Consider the following 18,631-nt stretch of genomic DNA (forward strand, 5'->3'; position numbering starts at 1 on the left):
CCTGCGCTCAGCGCCGGGGGGCGTGGCTCCGCCGGCCGTGAGTCGAGAGTCGAGGCCTGGGCGGGACAGACGGAGGAGAGGGCTGACTTTCGGTCTAGGAGCCAGGGGGCAGCACTGAGTTTGGGCCCCATCCCTGAGGTCTCCGGGTGGATTATCTATCTTATCACTGGAAGTATCTGCACCTGGCCAGCCCGGCCAACATCCCTGTCTGTAGCTCACCAATGAGAACGCGGGACTCCTCAGAAGGGGGTGGAGCCAGAAGGGCAGGGCGGGGTTTAGAACCTGTTCTGTTTTGGGGCAGTGAGTGGGGCGCAGGCGTGAGGAGGGGACTTTAGGAGGCTAAATAGACGGGCCCTAGGTGACACAGGAACCAACCAGGAGGCAGCTTCGTTCTCCTGTCCAACTAGCGGGCCAATTCGACCAGATTTCAGCACGGAGATGCGCACGTAAGGAGTCCGTGGGCGTTGGTAGTGGGTAAACTGGTTCAGGAGAGGAAAACACATACTTGCTTGATTAAGGGCCCAGGAGCTGAAAAGCGGGGCGGGGGTGGGGTGGGGCGTGCGGAGGGATGATAAGATAAGGTAAAATACCTGGCCAAGCGCCTGAGGCCACTAGAATCTAGATGCCTGGATTCCTGAGTGGGTTCAAAGGCCAAGGAAAGAGAGAGGGGACTGGGCTGTTGGACTCCTGGCGTTGATTTCTGTATTGGGAACTCGTTCTTGTCCCTTCTGTTCCTACTAACAGGAAACCTACGGGTCACAGAGACCAAAAATAACTGGGGAGAGGAAGTGCAGCTCTGAGCTCACTCAGAGCCCCACCAGCCCTCGTCTTCAGTGGGGCTGGAACATTTTCCTCTGCCCTCTAGTAACAACCACTTCCTAATCACAGCTTTTGATCTCATGATGGTATAGACTAGAGACAAGCCATGACCACTGGCGCAATCAGCCCCTCCTACCCAACCAGTACCCAGTTCCTCCAGCCTTATAGAGCACTAATGACTTGGCTTCAAGATCCTTAGGACACTGACCTTGAAATTTGAACTCAAGGGGTCATACCCAGACAAGTGGGGCTGGGGTGGGGAGGGAGGCTGTGTAATTTAAAAAAGCATATTGAGCCGTATACTTTTATACGTGGGAAATAAAAGTGATCATACCCAAGAAGCTTTTTTTTTTTTTTAAGTGGAGTCAGAACTTTGGCTGGTGGGGACTATACCAAAGATGTAGAAATTGGTGTGGCTGTATAACAGAGTGGTTAAGAGCGCAGTCTTTAGAATCAAATCATAGTTCCAATGATGGCTTCATCACTTCTTAACTTGGCCAAGACATTGAACCTCTCAGCTGGTTTCCCTACTTGTAAACTGGGGCTAATCATAGTACTTACTTTTAGGGTTGTCAGGGGAGTTGAATTAGAAAATCTATACACTAAAATGTTTAGTTTAGGGCCTGACATGTAGCAGGAGTTAAGTAATATTAGCTGGTCTTATTTTATTTTATTTTAAGCTGGTCTTATTTTAAACAGGGGATAAGCTGCAGTGGGAGGGGAAGGAAGGTTTTAGTTTAGTTTCTTTGTTTTGTGCTTAAAAAAAAAATCTAACCCAGGTCATGGGTTTTAAAAGATTAAGAAGCACAACCACAAACTGTAAATGTTGGAAGGAACTTATTCCTTCCATGCTAATGGACTTATTTCATGGATGAGGAATTTAAGTCCAAAAGGAATTTAAGTCCAAAATTTAAGTCCACTTATCAGAATTAGTGACCCCTTAACCTCTGGGCAGAACAAAGCTGTGCACCCATGACACACACAGGACAGGGGAAAGGGTGGGAGAGAAGCGGGTACTAGGCACTGGATGGATTCCAAGACACCATTGCTGGGGGAGGGGTAGAGCCGGCACGCTGGCTCTAACCACACCGCCTTCTCACTGCCACCTCCAGCTCCTATTGTCCTTACGGCACCCAAGTCCTATCCATTTTCTGTGGTGGTGGTGGTGGTAGAGGGTGTCCAGGCATTAAGTTCCCCTGCACAGATGCATCCCCCAACATGTTGGTATTATTAGTGGCTTCCTGGTTTCTCCCTGCTGCCTCCACACCTCAGGCAGGAAGTGACTTCAGAGCAGTAGGATGCAGGTGGCTCCGGAGAAACTTCATGAAGTCACTGGTTCCTACACAATGAGCCGGAAGGCAAGGGCAGGGAAGGGGAGAACAAGGGCCACTTAAAATGTCTGGTGGGATGGGACAGTGGGATGGGCACAGAATCCAAGATGGTATCCAGGAAGGATAGGATACCCTCTTTCCCCAGCTTCAGAACCCTCAGTCCCTAGATCCCCACAGGCAAGAACCCAGGACACAACAGGCAGCACAGAGAGGCTTCTTTATTCCATGATTCTGATCTTGCAAGATCTAACATCTCCACCCCTTGGCACTCTCCACCTGCCCATCCAATCTGGTAAAAAAAAAAAAAAAAAAAAAATCATGGTTCCTTCTCAGCTCTCTCCTCTGCTTTCCCTACCTCCTTCAATTCTGCAGTGGGGAGTAAGAGGCAAAGAGGGAGAAGAGTAGCTGTCTCACCAGTCCCCAAGTGACAGCCACTAGTACTGACCTGTCTTGAGGAACCTCCACCCTGCAAATTCAAAGTGCTTTTTACCTTCCACCCCATGTCCCTAATCCCCCAGGGCAACAGGGGCAGGACTGTAAATCAAGGCTTCAGAGTATCATCTAACATTCCAGACATTCCACACAGTTAAGAAGCAACCCATTCCTAACCTTCTACCTACTTGGCCTACACCAGAGACTTTGCCCCTCAACCAACCTCTTAATCCTACCTGGATACTTGGTCAACTAGAGGGTCCATCAGTCGGTCTTTTAAATCTTCTAAATCTCTAATCCCAACAGTAATCCCAATCATAATCCCAAAATACAGAAAATCCATAGTGGAACTCAGCCCCTTTTCTCTCCCTGTGGAAGGTTCTAGTGCTTTCACTGGTTCCAGACAGGAATGCAGTGACAGGAAGACCAGGTCACAGACCCAGCTTTTCTAAGGTAAGAAAGTTACCAAGCAGCTGTGACTTCTAGAGGCAAAGAAATTTCTGGAATCTGGACACTTGCCAGAAGATGTCCGAAAACCTACTAAAGGAAGAAGAGGTTCATCTCAGGTAGAACCCCAAGGAACATTCAAACCCAGACACCTCTGCAGTAAAGGATGAGTCATACTCTTTACTGTTTAGTCAAGATAAAGGGTTTCATAATTCTCCCCTAGGTCATAACATTCTTAGAGACTGGGCAGAATCAGAAAAGATTGCATCATCTCTGGTGAGGAATTTCAGATCTCTCCTGCGTGGAGGGATCAACTCAGTGCTAAGATCGGGCCCTAGTGGGAGGATTGTGGGCCCAACTCAAGCTCCTGGGTGAGTTCTATCAAACAGACACAGTGGAGCCAGACCTAGGTGACCAGACGAGTGGGACAGTTAGGAACATAAGAGAAAGCCTCTGTAATCACCCCCCCAGTTCCAAGACTGACAAAGGCCCCACACCCACTGCCTCTAGGAGGTACTTATTACCTCCACTTCAGGCTCACCATAGGTTCCTGTAACCCTTGAAGAACAGAAAAAGTCTATATCCAGTGCTGGCCTGCTAGAAAACCTACAACATCCAGAATACCAGAGAGGGTTCCTGACCCAATTCCATAAACCCACATGTTCCCAGAGCTGCCCTAGAACAAAGAAAGGTTCCAGACCTAGAATTGGAGGGGTAGGACACAGAGAACCCCTTTCTCCATTTGAAACAAACCAACAAGCAAATAGAAAAAGAACAACTCTAAAGATAAAAGTTATGACAATAATAATATAAAACACTCACGCCAAAGGAGGCGGCCAAGTGTTAATCTCTGCCAGCAGAGCCATGACCTCACATTCTGTGTTTCAGGTCACTTTTGATCACACTTGTGGAAGAGGGACATGGGAAATGCAATAGAATGAAGGCCCTGGTGCCACCCAAAGGCCTCAATAAATTATATTTACAGATAAACCGAATGAGATGGGGGCTGCAGGTGAAAACCAGGCCTCCAGTCTCTCCCATCCTCCAGCTCCTAGCTTGCTCTCTCCTCAGAAACAATTTTGATCGTGGGGAAGAGGTTTTGACCAGCAAAACAAAGGCAGATCAAGCCGGGATCTGCCACCCCTGCTCTCCCCAGTGAGAAATTAAGGTGGTGGCAGTCGCTGACATCGAGGGGCCTTGCACACCCCTATGCCCAAGCCTGACAGCGAACCCAGGCGTGAGCCGCAGCTTTCCTGTCTTCCAGGAAGGGAGTGGGGCCTGGGCAGGCACTCAGCTAGGGCCCCCCAGAATGTGGTAGTGCACTTTGGTGTTGGTAGCAGCTCCGTGTTTCTGGCGCAGATGCAGCCGAAGTTGACTCTTGTGCCGGAAATGCAGACTGCAGGGGTCGCACTGTCGGAGGACAGCTGAGTCAGGTCCCTCCCCAACCACGACCACCTTTTAGGTGTTGAGCAAGGGAGAACCGCCCAGCACTCTACCTTAGAGAAGCTCTTTAGTCCCTACATGCTCCCAAATCCTCAGGGGAAGGCCTAGGAGCTACGCCCCGCCCTCTTCAGCAAAGCTTTTTCCATCGTCAGCTCCTCTCCAGGAGGGTAGCGCCCCGTCCAGGAGACTAACTTCTATACCTGCCACCCCTACCCTCGGCCCCCGCCCCTTACTCACAAGGACACCGCCCACCTCGAAGAGGTCTAGAACCGCCGGGCCGGCTCCTTTCAGAGCTCCGCCCCTCGGTAAACGGAAGGTAATTCCAAGGCTTTGGGCCAAGCCAGGTCGGGTACTCACGTGGTAAGGCTTCTCTCCCGTGTGGATGCGAACGTGGCTCTTGAGGGTCTGTAGGTGGCGGAAGCGAGTCCCGCAGGTGGGGCAAGGATAGGGCTTCTCCCCGGTGTGGATCAGCACGTGCGCGCGCAGATGCGCCACCTGGGAGAGGAGGGGACCTCAGACCGCGCCAATGGGAGGGACAGAACCCTCCCCATTCGGCCCACCCCGCCCTCTTGGAAATTGGCCTGCGAGCCGTCTCTGAAACTGGCGCCGTACCTGTACAAAGCGCGAGCCGCACGTCTCACACTTATAGGGCTTCTCTCCCGAATGAATGCGGCTATGCGTTTTCAGGTTAGCCGGCCGGTTAAAGCGGGCTCCGCAGACGGAGCAGTGGTAGGGCTTTTCCCCTGGAGGCAGGGAGGGAGGGAGGTCAGGGACTCTACCAGAGGACAGCTGTGGGCACCAAGGCCAGGGCCCTCTCCCTGCTCCTCCCCTACCTGTGTGCACCGTGCGGTGACTGGCCAGGTTGCCCTTATAGCGGAAGGCAGACCGGCAGAGCTGACACTTGTAGGGCTTATCCTCATCCCCAGGAGCCAAGGGGTCCAGCCCCGATGAGCGCCCAGCCACAGCCTCACAGCTCTGGCAGCTGAAAAATTCACTTCCTGGGAAGGGTGGTGGGTAATGACAATACCAGTGAATCCTCAAACCACACGGTAGCGGGTTCTCTTTTTCCCAATTTACTGTCAAGGCTTCTGGGGCTCATTTGACTTGCTTGGGGTCACATGGTTATTGAGAGGACAAGCCAAGATCTGACTCCATGTCTGTCTGATTCCAGAGTACTCTGCTAATCACTCCAATAGCGGCGGTGGTAGGTGGAGGCCCCTACTCGTGGGTGGAAGTTTCTGTTTCTCTCTCCTCTCTTGCACCACTCTGGATGACAGCTTGCCAGAGAGGCCTTGCCAAGCCCTGGGCTGACCACTCAGCCCTGGATGGAAATAGGCCAGAAGTTCCCAAACAGTGCTGCTCACTGGGAGCTTTAAAAAGTACTGATGCCAGGCTCCCACTTGCAGACTTTCTGATCTATGGGGTGTGACCTGGGCAATGGGATTTTTAAAAGCTCCCTAGGTGATTCTAATTTGCAGGAAATGGACTGGGCCTTTAAACTGGCCTTGAGCAGCCATGGGAGAAAATCCAAGAAGGGGGTAGAAGGAGGGGCTCTTACCTGGTGGTGGATGAGCCCGCCCAGAGGGTGACCCAGTGGTCTCTGGAGCCCGGGGTGTGAGGAGATGGGGGGTATGGACTGGAGCCCCACATTTGAACTGTACAGTGGCAGCAGTTGGAGAGAGCCTAGGCAGATGTCAGGGCCCAGAGAAAAGGGTTAGGAGAGAATATATGGCGGCGGTGGTGGTGGGGTTCTCCCCTGGAAGACTTGTTGCCATAGGCCTACCCTCTGGAGGTGAGCCACTATGGACCAATGTGCCATATCCAATTTCACTGCCCAAGTCCCACCCTACAGAGTAAGCCTGACCTCTGGCCAACTCCCTAAGGTGAGCTGGTGTCTCTGAAGCCCACTCCTTCACTCCCTGTTCCTGACCACCCAGGCCCAATGGCTGTGCCTCTGAGCTGAGGCTGCCTCTACAAATTCTGGGGGGTTCCAGTTTCTGTACCTGCTCTGTGGACCGGAAATGGGTCCTTCTTCACTGCTGCTGCTGCTGCTGGAAGCCTCATCTCCACTGGGGAGCCGGGCCTGGGAGCAAAGTTGACCAGAACTCCTCTCCCCTGCCAGGCTCCCTGCTTGGGAGGCCTGAGAGTTTAGCACGATGAACTTGTACTTTTTCCAGTTGCAGGCCTTGGGGTCTGGGCTGCCTGGACTGGGGGGCCCTTGACTGCAGCTGCGAGACTCAGTAGGTGGGTCTGGGTGCCCTTCGGAGCGCCTGGGACTGCCTGGCGGAGGGGCCGTTGGGGGCGTGGGGGGTTCTGCCTCCAGGGGCCGCAGGGAGATGCCCAGAGGTTCATAGCTGAGAAAAGTGCGATGGACATTAGTGCTATTTCCTAATCTTGGCCTTTGCCCTTGACAACTGGGATGCCACTTCACCCATGAGGAACACCGAGATGGGGCTCTCTCACCTGGCCTGGATGAAGCGGTGGCATGCCTGGACCACGTGTTCCATCTGCAAGTAGGTGGCGGCCGCAAGGACCGCTGGTGCAGTGGCGGGAGAGAGGCGTAGGCGCGAAGTGTACATGAAGTCCAGAAGAGGAGCGAAGCCTCCAGCTTCGGGGCCCCCGGGCAGGGAGAGCACGTCTACCCCCACTCCTGCACGGCCTCGGAAAATTGAATAGAAGAAACCACTGGAGAGAGGGAAGATAGGTCATGTTAGGGGCTGGGGAACCGGGGCAGACACGCGCCCCTGGACAAAACCCCGCCTCCCCCACACTCACCCCGCCCCCAATTCGCGGACGCCCCGCCTCCTGCTTCTGGAAGGCTTGGCTTCGGGTTCCCTCCCAAAGACCTTCGGGCTCCGCCCCTTTTCCATTTGGTCCCACCCCACCCCCTGAGCCACCCCTCGAACCTGCAGGCGATGAGAACTGCCTTGTGAGCTCGAAGGGGTTGCCCGCCAACCAGCAGCGTGACGTCAGTGAGGATCCCGCGCAGGCGCAGCTCATTCAGGTTGCCGAGCACGTCGGAGGAGTGGCGAGTGAACTCGCGGACGTAGCCCAGCGTTCCCTCCGGGGCAGCGGTGGAACCCATAGCGACGCAGGCCTGCGGGTGCCAAGGAGAGGGCTCAGGGATCCAGGCCGTCCTAAGACGCCTGCCCTTCCGCAGTTTGCCTCTTCCTGCTGAGGTGCAGCTAGAGCCAAGCCCCCGGCCCCGGCTCACGCAGCCTCACTTAATTCATCTTGTTCTTTCTACCCTCAACCACGGCATCGCTCGCTTTCCTCCTCTAGATTCCACAGCGCTTGGAGCGAGCTAAAGGTTCCCACACCGCGGCGTCGATGGCAAGTGTGAGGAATCCGGCCCGCAGCGCCTTTACTTAGACTCCCAGTGCCCTTCCAGCACCCCCATTCCCCCTCTGCCCCACCGCGCTCCTGGTCTCAGGAGTCCGATCCTGCCTGGAGACCCCAGATGACCCGTGGTCAACACCCCTCCAAATCCTAATCGAAGCTCCCTTCCCCGAATCACGAAATTCCATTCTCTAGTCCCGGATCCCTAGTTTAGCTCAATTTCTGGGCCTCGGTCTTCTTACCGTCAACAAGCCCCAACCCTCTTAGGGGGACCCAGGAGTCTGGCTCCCTCAGTCTCTGGTTCTTACCCCCGTCCTGCAGGGGCTTCAGCTTTCTTCTCAAGGGGGGCGGGGTCTCTCTCCCCTCTTGGCCTCGGCTCCTTTATCTGGCCGGGATGTCGGGGGCGGGGGTGGAGGTGGGGTGAACGCCTGGGTCTGTATCCTTCCTTCCTCCCTCGCTCTCCAGATGGCGAACCCGGGGCGGGGTCTCCGGCTCCAGGGCGGGACCTCAGAAACACTGGGTGGTCGTAACGTAAGGGGTCTTGGGCCACTGAAAGTGGAACTGAGGATGGGACATTGGAATTGGGGAGGAGGTTGGGGATATTGAGATTGGAAATATGGGTGACCTGGGTCGTCGGGGGGCCTGGGACAGCGACAATTGGTGTGTTGGCTTTAGGAAGGAGCCTGTTACGGGAGAGTGAATACAGCAAAACTCCCCCTTCCAGTGTACGGTATTGAGGGAGATAAAGGGGAGCCCAAAGAGGAACCAGGTTTGGGGAGGTGATAGTGGGCTCCCGTGGGGTCTCAGACAGCGGGAGGGTGTGGTCATTCAACAGGCTTCTCTAGCGGGGCCTGCAAAAGAGGGGCTCTGACCGGGCGCGGTAGGGAGGGGGCGGATATGATTTCTAGTTCGTTTCCTTCCATTGTCCTGCGACCGGACGGCTCCGCCAGCTGCTTCCCCTCGAGGAGGTGGGGAAAGCCCCTGGTGGGGGCCGAGAGAGACGCTCAGGAGACCTAGGGTCCGGTCTTTCGCTCCCGACTCTCTTTTGAATCCTTTTAGGGATCCAGCGAGACAGACTCCCGCCCAAAGCCCTTTCGCCCTCCCCCAGTCCCAGATCTTTAGGGCCTCGGGCATCCGCCCGTCGGCTACGCTTGGAGGCTGGCGGGACGCCGGGGTCCAGCGCGGCAAGTAGGCAAAGCTCGGCAATGTTTGGCTCCTTCCACGAGGGGGCGGACGAGCACTAGCCTCGCCTCGCCCGTCTTCTCCACCCGGCTGGGGGTCCACTCAAACGGGGGCGCAGGATCGATTAGGTCTGAGCGGCTGAAACCTTCGTTCTCCCCCTCTTTGCTCTGGTTTATTTTGTCCAGGGGACTAGGGTTGGGCGGAGGGAGGGAGAGTTAGGCGACAGAGGGGACTTTCCTCCGAGGATGGATTTCCTATCTGGGGTGAGAAATCCGCGGGCTTTGGGAACAAGGGAAATGAGTGGGACAAGGAGCGGGATCTGAGTCCTGGGAGCCCAGGGTTTCTTTTCTTATTAAGCTAGATACTATTATCCGTCTTTAGAGGTGAATTTTTAGTGAACATTAATATGAAAGTTGGGTGCAGTGGACAGAGGGGAAACAGGGAGGGTCTCAGGGTAAAAGAAGGGAGAGAGGGCAGGAGGGGCTGATAACCCCAATTTAAGTCCCTGATCTGGAAGATAAGCACGGGTCACACCCTCGTATTTTGTTTGGGGAGACGTTGGTGGGGCAAGGTTCATTTGGAGAAGGGGGGCAAGAGCTGAGTTCAGCTGCAAAGCAGGACTTGCATTTGGGCTCAGGAGAGTCTACCGTTGCCCAGTAATGACTGACCATTATCCGTGGAGCTGCATATCGAGGCCTGGGGCCCTCCCCTTCAGATGTGAGGGTGTCTTTATTTGGGTGCACGAAAGAACTGCTGAGAAACTGGGAATGGGGAACCACTGGGGATTCACGGTGGTGAGGTGGCTTTTGCAAATGAGGGTTACTTTGGTCTCTGCCCAGTTGGAGGTGGGAGTTAGACTGGGGGCACCCTTTGGTATCAGGATGGAGTTACTTTTGTGTTGTCTGGTCAATTTGTCAATTGTGGGGTGCATGTTTACTATGGGGTGTTGAGTTAGTTTGATTGTTCTGGGTCCTGAAGGCTGCATTCAGGGTTGAGGGCCAGTAGTAAGTCTGAGGTATGGAGCTGATTTTGAAGCTACATTAGTTCTAGGGATTCTGACACCCACAATTTGGAGTTTGTCATCTTGGAATATCAGGGGAACCTGCTAGGTGTTTTTCAGAGGTGGATGAGGATTTTGTTTTGGGGATTCATAGTCATCGGTGTATGTGGACAATCTGATTTCAAGTGGAGTAATCATGCTGGTTTTGGGGTGCAGTCTGTTTTGGGGTGCCAGATAAGTTTTGAGGTTCAGATTATATTTGAGGGGACATGAAATTCAATTTGGGGTTTTTATTAGCTTGAGGTGGAACGTAATAGGAACCTGGGAGCAAGTTTGAAGGCCTTCTGTGATTGTGGGTCCTTGCCAGGGAGCAAAGCTTTATATTTGAATGTTGTGCAAACTTACTTTGAGGAGGGGGATATTTCTGTGTATGCACTGAGAGCCAGGAGGCTTTTCCCAGTGGGAGAAACAAGGTGAGGGCCCAGGGTAGGAGACTAAAGTTTTGGGGTGTCCTTATTTTGGGGTGTTTTGCCACTCTTTGGGTGCATTTGGTGTAACTGAGTGATGGATCATGAGGTGAGATTGATTTTAGGGTTCACTTAATTTGGAGCACGATGCTGCTTTGGGATGTCCTTTGCTTATAGCTCCCGCTAACCCCAGATTCTAGAAGTCTCTTTCTTTAGTGAACCTCCAAATATTCCCAGGATTTGAAGGATGAAATTTGGAAAGGGAGTGTATCTCCCCTTATTTCTATGTGGCCTGGATAGATCTGAGGGAGGAAAGGTGGTTTCAGGCTCTGAACCCCAATTTCTTAAGGGCACATACCTCGGCTTGGGGGCAGATGGGGGGGAAACGGGGTGTCTTGTGGTAAAGTGGACACCCCTGACTAGGGCAGTCTGTTGGAACTGTGCAAGGAGAGGTGGTAGTGAGGTACAAGGAGGGGAATCTTGTACCCTGATTTTCTAGGATAAGAGCCCCAAACAGAAAGCAGACAGAGGACTGGGAGTGTGGGTGAGATGGGGGGGGTTCCCCACGGCAGCAGGGGCTGGGGGGTAATCCAGGCCAGCTCTGCACACCCCGGTCCCTGCTCTCTTTGGCTCTCCTCCCCTCTCTCCCTCCCACCGCCCACCCCCCCAACCCAAGGAAAAAAACTGCCTGTGCAACAGCAATGGCAGATTCCAATCCTCCAGGCTTTCCTAAACCACCACGGAGACCAGCCAGGGGGGAGGGGAAGGGAGGATCGGGCTTTCCTGCTTCCCTAAGACTGGGGCTATGAGCTTGACCTCCTGGCCCCTAGCCCTTCGAGGAGTGCCCCCCTCCCCCGGCCTGGAAGCCAGGTGTCCTGGACCCTAGCCCCCGAGCGGGGGGGTGGGGGGGGGCCTGGAGAGACGGGGAGGAGGAAGGAGGGAGTGACTTCCAAAATTGGCATCGGGACAGAGCAGGGCTGGCGGGAGGCAGGTGAAAGACGGAATTTTCCTGAAAAAACGGGGGGATCTGAGGACCCCAAATTTGGGGAGCTAGTCCAGAACCGTCCAGCCAACATCCTAGATTTTTTTGGGATTTTTTGGGGCCCCCGGGACCCCTCTAGATGGGGTGAGGAATGTAGTGTTGGGGGAATCTGACTGGGGCATTGCAGCTGCCTCTCCCGCCGAGTTGGAGACGGATGGGCTGGGACGGGTTTGGGGGGGGGGTGTCCCCAATTCTGACTGGGAGTGGAGGAGCCCCCTCATGTGCTCTCTTGTGGGGGTCCCCCCTCCCTAGGGCACTCCCCACTCCCTGAGCCAGCCGAGAGGAAGGAGGCCAGCGATGCGACTGGGGCGGCTCCTTTCTCCTGCACCCCAAATGTGAGGGATGCACCCCAAATTTTGTTCCCTTCAAAATAGGGGACCAGGATCTCAGGGGAGAGTAGCTGAGGTAAGTGGGGAGGAAAGTGTCCCCTGTTTTCAGGAGAGACGTGGCGGTTGGGGGGGAGGTTTGGAGGTGCGTGCTGGGGTGGGGTTGGGCTTTGTCAGTCTTGAAACTGGGGGGATGATTGGAGAGGCTTTCTCTTACACCCCGAAACTGGAGTCCCCCAGATGGAAACCAAAGACAGACCAGAGGGCCCCCCAACATCCCCAGCCGTTAGTATAGTGTTTGATTTCTGTTTCATCCCCACAAAGGCTCTGCCGAGGATGGGAGTTGGGGGCAGCTGTTCGGTTTGGGGGGTACGGAGGGTGGCGTGAGGAGCAGGAGGCCTTGGCAGGATTTGATGCTGGACAGATAGGGGTCTCGACCGAGGGGGTCCGGCATCCCCCGGGGCCTAAAAACTCTGCTTACACCACCATCTTAGATCTTTTTGATTGCTAAGAGTTTTGGGGGGTGTGTCGGAAGGTGGGGGTGGTAAAGGGTGGGATGGGAGGTGGGAGGATAACTTTTGGGTTTTAGGGGATATTATTTTGATTTGCGGAAGGGATCTTGGCCCTTGGATTTTGCTTTCTGGGGGGTGTTTTTTAAAAATCAAGTCCTGGACAGTAGAAAAAGGCTGAGGGAAGGCCTAGGGTGGGGGTGGGGAGAGGCATGTTTGTCTCAGCTTAAACGTGGCTTTCTGGGGTGGGCCCGCCTTCCTGGGCCTGGTGAAGGGGCTGGGGGGGGGTTGTTGCGGGGGGTGGGACTTGGGTCCTGGGGGTCCACGGGGAGTGGGGACAGTGCTGGGGGTTGACTACCTGGCCCCCAGGTCCAGATGGCCCTCTTCCTGTGCCCTGCTGCTCCCCTTTCCCCCTGGCCTCCATTTCCTGCCTTTGGCCTCCATCTTGTGGCAGGCCCAGGGCCCAGGGCGACTTCCGGCCCCCCTCTCCCGACCATGTTCCGGCCCCACCACCTCTGGACTGCCAACTCCCAACCCTGCTGTCCTTGGCCTTCTGTCTCTCCTTGCTTTCTCTTGGGTTCTGACCCAGGGAGGGGAGGAACGGACACAGGAAGCCTTGGGTCCCTGCCCTTGCTGAGTCGAGAGGCAGTCTGTTGGTCCCCCCAGTCATTCCCTGCTTCCTCTGCCTCTGACCCCACCCTAGGGATCCCCTGAGCAGAGTTCCTACAAGGAAGATGGTTCCAGTCTTATTACACTGCGAGCTCACCCCTTAGGCCCCTCTCCCTCCAGTTGCCTGCTCAGCTCCTAGCTCTGGTTTCTTGTTTTCCCCAACGCTTCTTGGGGCCATGTTTGCCTTTTAAGCCTTCCCACCCTTGGTGGTAGGGGTCTTCACAGCACTGCCTCGTGCTCCCTTCTTCTCAACCCACCCCAGTCCTGCTCCCGCCCCAGCAGCACACTGTGGTTTGTACGGCACTGTGGCCACGTCCAAACCACACTGTGGTGTTAGAGCGAGGGTGGGGGAGGCACCGCTGAGGCTTGGCCGGGGAAGCCACCCTGGAGAAGCGACACGAAAAACATCTGGGGCCTTCTGGTGAGGTGGCGGCGGGGGCGGGAGCACGGTGAGGGTGGAAATGGAGGTGTGAAATCACTGGAAGCTGCCCTTCTGAAATCCCCAGGGTAGTCTCAGGAGTACTGCCTGCCAGAGACCCCGGAGTAAGTGCTGCCTCCAGAGAGCAAAGTGGAGAGCGTTTGTTGCCCACGCCCAGCTCCCCTGGCTCTAGCAGCACAGAAATATTGGCACCGGGAAGAAAGCCTGCCAATATTGGCTGTGCTGCTCCAGGCAGGGTGGTGAGAGCCGCTGAGGAGGGGCTGAGCCCCAGGGGCTAAGGAGAGAGGGAGGTGTCCCTTGCACTCCAGTAATGTCAGGCTGAAGGCACCAAGCTGAGAGGGAGATCTTTATTGTTTTCGGTATAAAAATGTCCATCAGTTGGGCGTCAAAGGGGTTGGAGGAAAATGCTCATACAGCAACAGCAAGGTGGGCCACCTGGCAGCCTTTCCACCCTCTCTCATGCAGGCCTTGCTCAGAGTCCCAACCGGTCCACAGGTCCAGGGTGAACAGTGAGAGGGGTGAGAGGTGGAAGGCTCAGCAAGAGAGCAGAGGAGGATCAGCGGAGGTCAAGAGAAGGCCAGAATCCAGGGTCAGGCTGTCTGGAACAGGAAGTAAAATGGGCCGAGATGGGGCGAGCCCCAAGTATGACTCCCACCTCCCTAGAGCACCAGCTCTTTGCAGACCCAATCCCCTGCATGCACAGGAGGGAACCTTCTCTTCCACAGCCCCTGGGAGGGGGAGCCTGCTGAGACCCTCCCCCACCCCTTCAGCCGTTGTGGGAGGAGGAGGACTCCTACCCTGGTCGAAGTTGAGTTTCTTGGCTGGAGGAGTTTCTCCTAGCCCTTCGATATCCACCAGGTCACTGTTGGCGTCCGAGTCGTTCAGAGCACCGAGTGTCACATCTGGGAGGGGGGCACAACCTAGGTTCTAGGTTCCCTGATGGTACCCCCCCCCACCCCGCCCACTTCCCCAAGTTTCAAGCTCTCCCTCCCTCCCTCCCCTACCCCAGCCACTCTCTGGGAACCTTCACTGGGAGAGGAAAAGAGATCTGTCCTTTGACCCAAGCCCAACTCTCACTGAACCTCAGATGGGACCTTTAATCCCCAGGCAGCAACTCCACAGCCCTTACCAGCCTTCTGTTTCTTTATGGGGGGACTGCCGGCCTCAGGGGCACTGGAGCTGCTTGGTGGAGGGGCAGCTGGAGGAGGCGACAAGACACCAGATGCCACCTTCTTGGGCCCTTTCTTGGGTGAATCGGCTGGAAGGGGGATGCCGGAGTCTTCATATACCTTGCGTTTCACGGTGGCCTTTATCTGAGCCCTGAAGAGAAGAGAGAGCAAGCTAGGAAGGGAGTCATCAGAGAGGCTAAGGGAAGAAGGGAGGGGAGGGCAGGGGCAATGGGCCACTCTGAAAGAACACGGGGGAGCCCCTTCATAAGAATCCAGGTGAGGGCCCCGACTCTTTGCTAGGGTTCTCGTTTTCCTGAAGCCTTGCAGCCACTTAGGGCAAATGGAGCCTGAAGAGTGGAGTCCAACTGAGAGTGGGAAAAGTCCGTCTTCTACTTCTCTTCTGGGAGAGATGTATGAATGTGGAAGGCTACCAGGTAAGCCTGGGTGACCTACCGGGAGATTGAGACTTATTAATAGATCCTGATCCACTAGCTCAGAATCATAATACCCCTGGAAACACCACAGTAGAGTCTCAAAAGATCTGTATAAATAACCAGGGACTTCCTATTACCAAATTCAATTATTGGGTGTCTTTGGCAACCTAAAATCAAATTCTTGTAAGGTCCTGATTACCACAGCATTTTAGTAACTTCTGACCAATTGTGACAATTCTTTTATTCTTTCAGTTCTCGAGGGACTTTGTTGCTAACAAAACTAGCAACAAAGTAGGAAAGATGTTGAGCTGGAAGGGAGTTTGAGGAAGATGGAACAATGGGTATGGAGGAAGAAAGCTGCCCACCCGCCCTTTCTCTGCCAGCCAACCCTCCCTCACACTGTCCGTTCCTTGATGACACAGCTGATGTGATTAAGATCGTCCCCAAATCGCTTCACAGCAGCCCTCAGCATCTCTATCTCCGTCTCCGTCCACTTGGCACTGTCAGAAGGGGAGAAGGGAATAGCGAAAGTGGGAGGAAGAGGGGTGTGGAGCCAGCCCACAGGCTACGCATTCCACAGCAACCAGCCTCCTCCCCGCAATGCCTGGGGCCCCTTCCATAAAGAGGTCCTCCTTAAAAAAACAAAAACAAAAGCAAAAAACAAAATTCTTAAGGCGCCGTGGGAACCCTGAGGACCCCCAACCACACGATATTGTAACAACCGCCACCTTAGAAGAAAACTTCTCCCCCATCAACGTGAAACAGCTGCTATAAACAGCCCACTGAAACCCATCCAACAAGTGGGGGTCTTACAAACAGAGCCTCTAAACACAGTCTGCTGCAGTCTGACGGAATTCCACATGATTTGGGGGGTGGGGTGGTGCGGGTAGTGGTGGCGGTCTATGGTCTACCAGTTCGCAGCAGGGTAGAGCTGTGAAATGAGTCCGGATTATGAGCCTCGGTCTGCGGTTTATCTGTCATTCATTCATTCAACAATCATTTATTAACACCTACTCTGCGCTGTGCCAGGCACAAAGGGAAACTAACATCTGTCCCTGCCCTAGAGAGTGTCGGTGTCTGTGATCGAGACCCAGCGTCCGCTCTCAGCGTCCATCTTCCAGCCCGGGCTCACGTACCCCGCGGGGGAAGAGTCGGCCACGGGATGCAGCTGCATGGTCAGCTCCCCGAGCTTCGTGAAGGCGGCGCCCGCCGCGGAGAAGATCTCTCCGACCTGGGGGGCGGGGCAGCATTACGGGGGGCCGGCGCACAGCGCCGCGCCGGACCGCCCGGAGCCCCTAGCCCCACCCCAGGCTGGACTCCCGCCCGCCCCTCGCCCGGGATGGAAGAGCCGGGAGCCAACTTGGGGGGCCCGCCCTCCCGCGGCCGCCAGGGAGCGCTGTCCGCGAGGGAGGTCGAACCTTTGTAGACGCTGACGTCATGGCCCCGCGCGCCTCCTCACGGAGACGTTACCGCCGCCGCTACCTCGGAGCCGGGACCACGGAGAGCAGGGCGATCGAACGGCTCCGGCCCCCGCGCAGGAAGTCCCGCCTCTTCCCGCAGCTGATTGGCTCCAGCTCGGCCGCTCACCGCCTCACCGCCTCGGCGCGCGGGAAGGAGAGTGGAAGACACCGCCTCGCTTCCGGCCCGGCTTCACTCCACTTCCGTCGAGGGGTCGGGACTCCCTATTTGGAGTCCGATCTTCAGCCCGGATGCCTGCCCCGCAACCCATGCACACACACGAGGCTTAAGAGAGCAGTTTCTCTTTATTGTGGAACGGGACAAGGCGAGGGGGCCGGAGGGACAGGGAACGGCCAGCCCCGACCTCCCTCCACTGGAGCCGGGCGCCAGAGGTTGAAGAACAAGGGATTCAGTCTCTCGCCAGGGAAACCCAGTCCGCAGAGGGCGCCAGACTGGGGGTGGGGCGGGTGTGACTGGGTGGGGAGAGTCTTTAAATAGAGGAGGGGGCTGGAGAGGGGAAACGCGACGGTGCTCTAGCGCACCATGTATTCCTTGCGCTTATTGAGCCGAACTTGGCAGAAAGAGAAGCCTCCGAGGAGGAGGTAAAGGCCCGCGGCGATGAAACAGTTGTAGCTGACTTGCTCATAAAGGTTGTATATGTTCTGGGGGCCATTCCTAGGGGTGGGGATTAGGCAGAGAAATATCGGAAACATTATTAACAGCAGCCAACATTTACACAGCACTTACTATGTGCTGGGTACCGTTCTAAACGCTTTTACGTGTATTATCTTAATCTTCATAACCCTATGGGGTGAGTTCTGTTATAGCATCCACTTTGCATAGGTGGAGGAGGCACAGAGAAGTCAAGGAAAATACCTAAAGAAGCCACACCTAAAGAGGTGGGTTTAGGATGGCCGCTGAGGTCTGACTCCCAAGACGGCTCCTGTGTGCTAAACAGAGCAGCCAGTTCCCTAGCCTCTGGGCCCCAAGCATCCAGCCTCCTGCAATTCCCCGCCCGTGATTCTGACCACTTCCCCCACCTCTCCACTTACTCAAAATCTTTCTCCGTGAAGGGAACGTCTTCAATTAGCACAGCGGAATGGACATTGAAAAAGATTCCGAGCATTATCTGCAAAAAGGGAAGGGGTAGGTTGTTGAACTCAGGCACCTGACCTGGTCACTGCCTGAACTCCTCCCACTTCGAATGTTGCCACAACATCTGGGTTTGGGAATCACCAGAATGAGCTGGGATTAGGGTTGGTTGTTGCCGAATTTGGACTCCAGTCACCCGGAACAGGGCATGAATGGTGACATAGAGAAGACTTGGCTGGGGCAAGGGTTAGGAATAATGAGCAACCCAGGAACCAGATTATCATCCTCTCCGGAGGCGTCATTATCACGGGACAGGGAGGAGGGGGTCAGAGGGAATCGGCACTTCTCCATATTACTTCTTCCTGAAGTGGGTCGGGTAGAGTCCTCGGGAAACAACGCCCAGCTATCCATTTCGGGAACAAGCTCTCCCTTTCCCCACTGCCCTCCATTCAGCTCAAGGATCTCTCAAGAACGTAGCTCTTCTTCCTCTTACCTTGAGGGTACTCCAAATCGACCAGCCCCGGGGCCCATTCCAAGCTTCAGCTCCCCCTCTCCCTTCCAATTCCCCATTTCTCAATTCAGTTCTGTCTCGTTCTCCAGCGGCTAATCAACCACCCCCTCCGGCCTGTCTGCCGCTTTCAAACGCCTGGTGTCTCCTAGCCTTCCAGCCCTCCAACACCCGGGCCCCTCAGGCCCTCTCCTCTCCGGTTGTCGCCGGGCAGTCCCCTCACCAACATGATCACTCCCCAGGCGCTGAGGACGATGCCGCAGGCGGCCAGCTTGGGCCCACAGCACAGAAGCGACGCCATGAAGAAGGGAGTCGGGGATCGCCTAGATGTGGGCCAGATAGGAAGGCGGTGAGAGGAAGCCCCGATGAGCGGGGGGGAAAGAGAGCTGGACTTGGGGACTCGCGGAGGATCGAGAGCAGGGAGAGCGACCGAGGGGGCGTGGCTTCCGGGCCCAACCATCGGGCTGGGGAGCGCCAGGCGGAGAACGCTGGCGCCTCCGGGACCTCTCGGACTTCGGCGGGAAA

The 18,631-nt window shown here is 55.5% G+C and overlaps 3 protein-coding genes across 9 annotated transcripts; all 3 read right to left on the reverse strand.

Moving 5' to 3' along the window:
* Positions 1-2,366: 2,366 nt before the first annotated feature.
* On the reverse strand, positions 2,367-8,223 carry BCL6B (BCL6B transcription repressor). 4 transcript variants are annotated; one of them, XR_009698451.1, is made up of 10 exons: positions 8,120-8,223; positions 7,379-7,569; positions 6,936-7,157; positions 6,476-6,826; positions 6,031-6,155; positions 5,306-5,470; positions 5,085-5,215; positions 4,830-4,967; positions 3,852-4,439; positions 2,367-2,439 (listed from the first exon to the last, which is right to left on the reverse strand). XR_009698451.1 is itself a non-coding variant. In XM_061176180.1 (9 exons), exons 2-9 carry the CDS (start codon positions 7,555-7,557, stop codon positions 4,320-4,322), a joined length of 1,431 nt encoding a protein of 476 aa, XP_061032163.1. In that variant the 5' UTR covers positions 7,558-7,569; positions 8,120-8,223; the 3' UTR covers positions 2,379-4,319. The 4 variants fall into 4 exon arrangements, 3 of the variants coding, with proteins under 3 accessions (XP_061032163.1, XP_061032164.1, XP_061032165.1); XM_061176180.1 differs by having other exon boundaries at positions 2,379-4,439; XM_061176181.1 differs by having other exon boundaries at positions 2,379-4,439; positions 8,054-8,218.
* A 5,555-nt stretch (positions 8,224-13,778) lies between these two features.
* C19H17orf49 (chromosome 19 C17orf49 homolog) lies at positions 13,779-16,695 on the reverse strand. 4 transcript variants are annotated; one of them, XM_061175941.1, is made up of 6 exons: positions 16,467-16,628; positions 16,185-16,279; positions 15,447-15,548; positions 14,575-14,765; positions 14,243-14,347; positions 13,779-14,044 (listed from the first exon to the last, which is right to left on the reverse strand). In XM_061175941.1, exons 1-6 carry the CDS (start codon positions 16,485-16,487, stop codon positions 13,980-13,982), a joined length of 579 nt encoding a protein of 192 aa, XP_061031924.1. In that variant the 5' UTR covers positions 16,488-16,628; the 3' UTR covers positions 13,779-13,979. The 4 variants fall into 4 exon arrangements, with proteins under 4 accessions (XP_061031924.1, XP_061031925.1, XP_061031927.1 ...); XM_061175942.1 differs by having other exon boundaries at positions 13,779-14,040; positions 16,467-16,620; XM_061175944.1 differs by lacking the exon at positions 15,447-15,548 and having other exon boundaries at positions 16,467-16,695.
* Positions 16,696-16,792: 97 nt separating this feature from the next.
* RNASEK (ribonuclease K) lies at positions 16,793-18,540 on the reverse strand. The gene is made up of 3 exons (XM_061175945.1): positions 18,330-18,540; positions 17,559-17,635; positions 16,793-17,181 (listed from the first exon to the last, which is right to left on the reverse strand). Exons 1-3 carry the CDS (start codon positions 18,405-18,407, stop codon positions 17,040-17,042), a joined length of 297 nt encoding a protein of 98 aa, XP_061031928.1. The 5' UTR covers positions 18,408-18,540; the 3' UTR covers positions 16,793-17,039.
* Between the last annotated feature and the right edge of the window lie 91 nt (positions 18,541-18,631).

This window comes from Eubalaena glacialis, chromosome 19 (assembly GCF_028564815.1).
Source record: "Eubalaena glacialis isolate mEubGla1 chromosome 19, mEubGla1.1.hap2.+ XY, whole genome shotgun sequence".
NCBI classification, from domain to species: Eukaryota; Metazoa; Chordata; class Mammalia; order Artiodactyla; family Balaenidae; genus Eubalaena; species Eubalaena glacialis.

Excerpts from the sequence above, each read along its gene's own strand:
- BCL6B (XM_061176180.1), bottom strand. The coding sequence starts at position 7,557 with ATGGGTTCCACCGCTGCCCCGGAGGGAACGCTGGGCTACGTCCGCGAG. Across the intron at positions 5,471-6,030 it reads GCGGGCTCATCCACCACCAG|GAAGTGAATTTTTCAGCTGC; the intron begins GTAAGAGCCCCT and ends CACCCTTCCCAG. Across the intron at positions 4,440-4,829 it reads CGGGAGAGAAGCCTTACCAC|TGCGACCCCTGCAGTCTGCA; the intron begins GTGAGTACCCGA and ends GTCCTCCGACAG.
- C19H17orf49 (XM_061175941.1), bottom strand. The coding sequence starts at position 16,487 with ATGACGTCAGCGTCTACAAAG. Across the intron at positions 14,766-15,446 it reads GTCATCAAGGAACGGACAGT|GGCTCAGATAAAGGCCACCG; the intron begins GTGAGGGAGGGT and ends TCTTCTCTTCAG. Across the intron at positions 14,045-14,242 it reads GAAACTCAACTTCGACCAGG|ACAGCCTGACCCTGGATTCT; the intron begins GTAGGAGTCCTC and ends TTCCTGTTCCAG.
- RNASEK (XM_061175945.1), bottom strand. The coding sequence starts at position 18,407 with ATGGCGTCGCTTCTGTGCTGTGGGCCCAAGCTGGCCGCCTGCGGCATC. Across the intron at positions 17,636-18,329 it reads CCTGGGGAGTGATCATGTTG|ATAATGCTCGGAATCTTTTT; the intron begins GTGAGGGGACTG and ends CCCTTTTTGCAG. Across the intron at positions 17,182-17,558 it reads TTCACGGAGAAAGATTTTGA|GAATGGCCCCCAGAACATAT; the intron begins GTAAGTGGAGAG and ends CCCCACCCCTAG.